Below are 7,322 nucleotides of genomic sequence, written 5' to 3'. Positions count from 1 at the left end.
TACCAAGAAAATTAGCATGGCGAACTCATTAAAAGATTTATGTACAAATTGAGACAGGAGTCAAAATGACAAGGTAAGAGGTAGTATTTTATGTAATTTCAACTTACCAATTATTGTCGAGCCAAATAATTGCAGAAAAAGAAGAGAATGAAAATTAATGCTAAATATTAATTCAAAACACAAAATCGAGTTCTAAGTAATGGAAGAAAAAGACTTTCAACGCTACATTAGATTGCAAATAAATGCTGTAGATTGTAAATTGTAATGCCCAACATATTTTAAAACTATTAGCAAATCACTGGATAGTGATAGAACACCAGATTTATCATTATACAAACAATGATTTTCTAAACATAAGGAGAGGTGGACAATCATATATAATGCTTTAAAATTGGTTAAAACTAATAAAAGAATCCATCAAAATAATCATGAAAATGAAAAGTTGATTTCTCCATCATTCTTTCTTTCTTTCCTTTCTTTCTTTTCTTTCTTTCTTTCTTTTCTTGGTTTTCTTTTAGAAGTACCTCCTTGTAGCTCGCCATGGCTGGGCCCATAGTGGAGGGCTGGGAATCGTGAGAGACAATGAACCTTTGCATATATAAAAAGAACGTTGAATTCCTAAAAACTAAGGAGAATATTTTAGTTTCCGTTTTCTGTGGATGTCCATATATCTCATCTTTATGGTTTTTCAATTTACTTTTGTCCTCCTCCCCCTCCTCCTCCTCTCTCTTTTATATTTTTTACCCCAAATAATAGAACTCTCTCAAACGACAAGTGAAGGGTACATGGATCCTAAAGCATCGAACGTAGCCGAAACTTACTGATAGGTGAAGACAATTCTAAGGGTTAGAAAAATTCCAACTAACTATGCATTTCACACCACAAAAATTCTCCACTTTAGCTCAAACAATTGTTTCTCTTCTCCATACAAATTGAGTGGTGGAAGCTTGGCCAAAGCCAAATTGAGGGCAAGATGGAAACCAGTTATCCTATATTAATGTCAAAGGACCTGCCAACTCTGCTAACAACAGCATTGATGAACTGCATAACTTGTTTTTTTTACTGAGTACAGAGTTACGAAATCCTAGCCTGTATTTATCAATACAGGTGTTCGTCTTAATCTTGGCTTTTCACTTCCGACGATGCTTATAAGCGTCGTCTTAATCCCTTGGTTTCTGAGGACGCTTATAATGTCGTCATAGTTTAATTCCTAACAACGCTACTAAAAAACGTCGGCAAATTTTGGCACGGTGACTAAATTGCCGACGCTTTTTTCTAGCATCAGCAGATCACAGTCGGAGAAAGCTATTTTTCCTGTGATGTGAATATTGAAGCTAAAGGATAATTACAAGATGAGGAGAGTTAATTAGAAGAGAGGTGAAGATGAAAGTAGGTGCCAAAAGGAAATTAGGGTGGTGGCGGTGGGTTGTAGGTAGTTTGTGAAAAGATGGAATGCTGGTTTTCTTTTTTGCTAGCTATAGAAGTCCAATCCTTGAACAAGATTCGGAGTTGGTGGCCAAAAAAACCTTAGAAACCATTTGATATCCATTGATTTCAAACTTGTAGATAAAGCTTTGAAAAGTTCAAAATTTTGGAAAGTAGGGGCGCCGGTTTGGGTGTTTTAAAGTTCAGGCATGTTGAGTTTCTCCACCTTAAACATTGAAATAAATTAATCATATATAGCTGGTTTCGTGCTGAGAACAAAGTTCAAAGAGTTATTCTAAACTATGATCCAGTCCCCAAGCAGACGCGTTTTGGGTATCAGGTTAATTGTTAATGAAATATTCCATTATCTTTCTCCCAGGGTTTAACTCAGGGACTGATTTGGATTTTCCTTAAGATTATAGTGATCATGAGGATTGCCCTGCAAAAAGCCCAATGCATTCATTTAGAACTCATAATTCTAGAATGGTATAGGACTTGAAGATTTGTGGTGATGGCAACTTCCAAAGATCCATGGTTGTGTCACTCATCAAGCAACAACCAACAAAACGTGGCTCCAACCTTGAGTCACCCATAAAATAATTTAGCAGTTCATAATTAATTTATAAGAGGGCTAGCCTCCAAGTTTGGAACAATATATATATATATATATTGGAGCTGGAGACAATTGCTATGCCATAACAACAATATATAATCCAGGAGACTGCATCTGCATACTATATATGATGGAGATGACACAAAGATCCTGTGTTTGATGCAGTAGGAATTGATTCAGAGAAAGCATATTAGGCCGCATGACAGAGAGAAGCCAACCCAACTCTCTATATAATTCTGACTTCTGAATGCATTCCTTTTGGGCAGTGTGTCATGTAGCCATGTTGGTAGACTCTAGCTATGAGATATATAGATGTGAGAAGTCCATAACTATGATAACAAAAATATAAAGTGTTGTATCAAAGGAAGGAATTCCTTCTCCATAGTCGTGTAAGCAAATCAGGCCTTAAATCTTGAAGATTCTTGAATTTAGTCAGATTCGATTAGAGCTTATGAGAAACGGCATTTGCTCAGTATTCTTTAATTTTTAAATTTGAATTTATTTAATTATCGGCGAATTTTGATTTGGCCAAAATGTCCAACAACAATAACAACAACAAAATAACAATGATAGTAATATTTTAGTTGTGGAGAATATTAATTAAATGTGGTCATTTGTTGTTGTAGATTCTGCATCTCACATATATGCTGACAAAAGCTAAAATGTTGCTTAGAGAAATTTTATACAATTTTAGAGCATGATATACCTAAGAAGAAGTTATTTGTTATTTTATATTTTCTAATTCTTGGAGTGCTTTTAAGCTGGAAAAATTTACTTAATTTTACAGATGTTAACAAAATTTCCATATTTTATTTTAGCTTTAAATTCCTCATGTCAGCCATGACCTTAAAATGAGGATAATCATTGCATAAGTTTTAAGATCATGTACTCTAAATGTCCCATCCTTAAAATGGAGATCCTTATTACGTACCATCGATTATAGATCATTAGTAGATGATTTTGCAATTTAAAGTAGGATAATTATTTGGATCTTGAGATTACATATGAGGATAAGTAATTTGGTTGATGATGGATGTCATCCACAATTGATGTTTAATAGTGACTCACTTCATTTGATTATATGTAGTTAATTGCTGTATCACCGAGCATACGGCGGCAAGAAACTATGATCACCTATATTTCTCTTGACCAAATAGCTATTGAAATGTAAACAAGTTAATTATTTTAGGCATGTTTGAATCAATGTAAAGTTAAAAAAAAAAAAAAGAACTACTTTGACACCGAAATATATCTCCTAGTACAAAGTGGTGTCAAAGGTTGCCTTTTTCCTATACTTAGTTGCAGATAATCAACATGAATAATGCAAGTATTGTATACCTGAACCCTTGCAAAGTTTTAGACACGAATTTTCCAACTAATCCAATATATTGTGATCTAAGTTGTGCCAAGACTGTTAGTAGTGATCATCAAAGAAGCTTAATTATAGCAACACATTCCTTTTAATCTTGTTCCTTGGAACTAATATATTATGCATTCTAATCTTTTCAGTTAAAAAAATGACAGAGAACGTTGGATGTATGTTGCTGTACGTTAGGCAGAGAAGCACAGCTGATCCTCTCTCATTTTTTACATCTAATTTTCCAATTGTTATTCCATAATTTAAAGAGCAGAGTCTCCTCACTTAAGAAAATCCGCAGTCTCCCAAACCAATACTTGCATTAAGAACCCTCCATTAAATATCTTTCTCCCTCTCTCTCTCTCTGCCCATAATCCAAAACAGAAGTCTCTATACTTCTTCTTTATTCTGGTCTTTCTGAATGCTAGCTAGATAAAAAGATGGGCTGGAATGGAGTCATTGATTTGATGAAAGTTTTGTTCTTTTGAATCTTGCTACACATTGCACCCAAAGCATATCATCATCATTTCCATAGAGGTATATATGCTTTCCCTTCTTTGATATTTTCTACGAGAATTATCATCTGATGGATAGCAAGTTGGAAAAAGATCTCTCTTTTTTCAGCTCTTGAGCAGAAATGGTTTGCAGAGTTCAAGTTTGACGTGTTCAGCATTCTTATCTGATGCCAAATGTCATTGCTCAAAAAGATTGTCGTTTGATTGAGAGAGACAGACATTTGTGGCACAAAGGAATGCTTCCCTCTTGTTATTAGAGCACTACCAATTACATTCAAAAGACTAAGAAGAGAGACAGCTTTATCATACTCCTTTTCTGATGGTTATTTCTATCTTGCCTCACTTTATTTGTTGGAAGTTTTTGTTTGGTAGGACAGACAGCCTCCACTCCCCATGGCTAGCAAGATGAAAGGGCTCTTCAAGGGATTGAAATATCTCTCTCTGCTTTTTGGTAATGGTCTTTGCCTTCTCTCTCTCTCTCTCTCTCTCTCTCTCTCTCTCTCTCTCTCTTATTGGTACTATTTTTTTTCTTGTCATCATCAACAAATATCTCAAATATTTTTTTTCCCTCAAAATAAAAGGCATAGAGTCATATTTCTTTCCACTGTTTTAATCTGGTTTTGTGCTACAGCACAAAAGGAACATGACATGGAAATTGGATACCCAACGGATGTGAGACACGTGGCACATATTGGTTGGGACAACTCATGCGGCAGTGCCCCTGCTTGGGTAAAGGCTTTTATTTCACAATAATTTTTATTTAGATTTTTTTGCATGAATATCTTTCTAAATATTGAATTTTGCATGAATATCCTCTCAAATTTATATTTACTTGCATACCCTCATAAAATACTTATTTTGCTATTCTATCTTTTTTTTATTTCTGTTTTTGCATATGTACCTACGCTATCTAACGTCATTAAAATTAACGGTTTTAAATTAAAATGACTAAAATATCTTTAATGGGTAAATGTGTAAAACAAAACATTTATAAGGCGATTGTGATGAAAAAAAGTAATTTTAAAATTTTACTTTATTTTTGATTATAATAAATATAGTTTTTATTAATGGTGTTAGAAGAACCGTTATATTAGAAGTATGTATGCAAAAACAGTGTTTTATGAGGGTACAGAAATAAATATAAATTTTAAAATGGTATTCCGCAAATTTAAATTTTGGAATGGTATTCATGCTTTTTTTTTTTTCCCCTTTCTCGTTGAGGTGGTCTTCCAAGTTTATGTGATGTTTGTTACTGTCTATTTGGATTTGTGTGCTTTGTAGTGCAGTTGAGTGAATTCAAGGCATCATCAGATTTTTCATCAGCCTCGCTTGGCAGAGAGACCTCTTGGGCTTCTCAAGGCTCGTTCTTCCTTCTCTCCTCTTCTCTCTTTCTAATTGTCACATATCCACCATATAACATGGGACAAAGTTGTGAGAGGTGATAGGACTGATCTGATCATGATCATGATCATGATGGCAACAGTGATGTGTTAGGAATACACAGAATCATATTAGAGTTGTGGTAGGCCATCATGTGCCTCTTTGGGTAGCAGAGGAAAAATATAGACACCCAAAAAAGAACTTTGCTTCAAAATAATAAATAAATAGATAAGTAAAAAATGCTGAAGATTTGTTTATGTAGGTTGAGTTTATATAAGTGGAGTCTCCTCTTTGTTTTAGATATGGAAGTCATAAATAAGGCCTTATAATATGTCATTTTAAAAAGTTTCCTATGTTTAGTTTTGGTTTGGTGAAAGGGTTAGAAAAAGAAAGGATTGGAAAGAGAAAAGAGTGGAATCATACTAGGATTTTTGGAAACATCTTCAATAAGATGTAATGTTGTTAATTGTCATGTCATGTTGTGGAGTAGATATTAAATAAAAAATCATATGATTTGGAGACTTTCTGTTTGTGCATTATGTTGTATAAAAATCTTAATATAATTACTAATCATAACCATAATCTCCTTTTTTTTCCCTTTTTTTTTATGGAGAGGGAAGGAAAGCCACCCGGCCTTTATTAGAAAAGAAAAGTTTACATAAACTATTTATAAAAGATTTGCAAGAAAGAAAAATACAAAAGAAAAATAAAAATCTTTTACAAAAGACAGTGGTCTGTAAGTAGACCTGTTAAACTATTCAACAAGCGGATCAATCTCCTATATGATTTGAAGGATCTCTGTATCTTCAATGTACAACTATATAAGCTCTGTATCCTCATATGAGTCAGCCTTCTTCTAAAAGATAGATCAACGCCCCAAAATATTTTGGTTCGACTATATGGATCCTTATTCGTATGCTGATTGTTGCCATGGTCTTGTAAACTTTTTGTTTTGTTGCATATGAAAGCATGTTTGCTTATATATTGAATCGAAGTGTGTTACTCATGAGCATGGCAGGCCTCCCATTTTTGAAGTTAGTTTGACTATTATTACTCTGTTAATATACTGTGGGTAAATATTGCCTCAAAACATTGTTATGTCGAGAATTTTTGTTTTTATTCTGAAAAATGTTGTTCCTCCCATCAAATAATTTGCTAAATATAATTTTAACAGATTTTGATCAGTCTAAAGAACTTCAACCGCTTTCTGGGATTTTTGCTGATCATCCTTGCCCAGATATACCAAAAGCTCCTAAAAAACCAAGGAGGAGAAAAGCTAAGGACTCATCCCCATCCTCATCATCAAGATCGTCGAGGTCAAGAGCTTCATATACCACTGCAATTGAATATACCAGTGAAACACCACATGAATATCAAATCGTTTAGGGATTTTCTAATGTGTTCGTGTTAAATTTCATTTTCTTAGTTAGGAAGACATTTGATTCCCATTTAAAAATGTCAATGTTTAGCTAAGAAAGAAAGAAGACAAAAGACCACAGCATAAATTTTCATTTGTCAACTTGAAAAGAAAATTTTGATATTTGGCTCTTGTTTTTGAATAAACTCAAGTATGAATCATACTTCATTATTCTTTCTGTAAAATTGAAGGCTATAAATGCTCATGTATCTGTGCAAATAATGTATTTAAATAATATGGCTTCCAGCCCACCTGTACAACAATGAACCAAAGTATTGTGTCTCAAAGTAAATTAAAATGGTGGTCCTGATTTTGAATTAATTTCTTTTCTTTTATTTCACATTTTCATTTTGTTCCAGTGAGCAGCTTAGGGACTGAATTTTATCATAGATTATTGTCTCTAAACATATGTTGCACTTTGAGATACTGCACCTTTATTCCACTAGGACCTCATGTTCTGCCCCCAACCCCATATGCATTAAAAGACAAGCTTTAATTGCATGAGCCAGATTGAGTTTCTTTATAGGACTTTCACAAGGGACCTAGCTGACATATAGTTGGGTGAAATTAGGAGGCTTTTGAGAGGTACAATTAGGAGGCTTTTGTGGTCTATAA

General features: G+C 33.8%; 1 protein-coding gene across 1 annotated transcript; it reads left to right on the top strand.

The window, feature by feature from the left end:
• Positions 1 to 995: 995 nt before the first annotated feature.
• Positions 996 to 6,713, top strand: RIC10 (ROP-interactive CRIB motif-containing protein 10). The gene is made up of 4 exons (XM_088710910.2): positions 996 to 4,361; positions 4,542 to 4,639; positions 5,197 to 5,269; positions 6,465 to 6,713. Exons 1-4 carry the CDS (start codon positions 4,304 to 4,306, stop codon positions 6,674 to 6,676), a joined length of 441 nt encoding a protein of 146 aa, XP_088567036.1. The 5' UTR covers positions 996 to 4,303; the 3' UTR covers positions 6,677 to 6,713.
• The last annotated feature ends 609 nt before the right edge of the window (positions 6,714 to 7,322 follow it).

The sequence above is a fragment of the Phoenix dactylifera genome, chromosome 14 (assembly GCF_051530095.1).
Source record: "Phoenix dactylifera cultivar Ajwa chromosome 14, Ajwa_hap1_PhDact_Kaust_v1.1, whole genome shotgun sequence".
NCBI lineage: Eukaryota > Viridiplantae > Streptophyta > Magnoliopsida > Arecales > Arecaceae > Phoenix > Phoenix dactylifera.
This window is presented reverse-complemented; position numbering and strand designations above follow the sequence as displayed.

Excerpts from the sequence above, each read along its gene's own strand:
- RIC10 (XM_088710910.2), top strand. The coding sequence starts at position 4,304 with ATGGCTAGCAAGATGAAAGGGCTCTTCAAGGGATTGAAATATCTCTCT. Across the intron at positions 4,362-4,541 it reads ATATCTCTCTCTGCTTTTTG|CACAAAAGGAACATGACATG; the intron begins GTAATGGTCTTT and ends TTTGTGCTACAG. Across the intron at positions 4,640-5,196 it reads GCGGCAGTGCCCCTGCTTGG|TTGAGTGAATTCAAGGCATC; the intron begins GTAAAGGCTTTT and ends TTTGTAGTGCAG.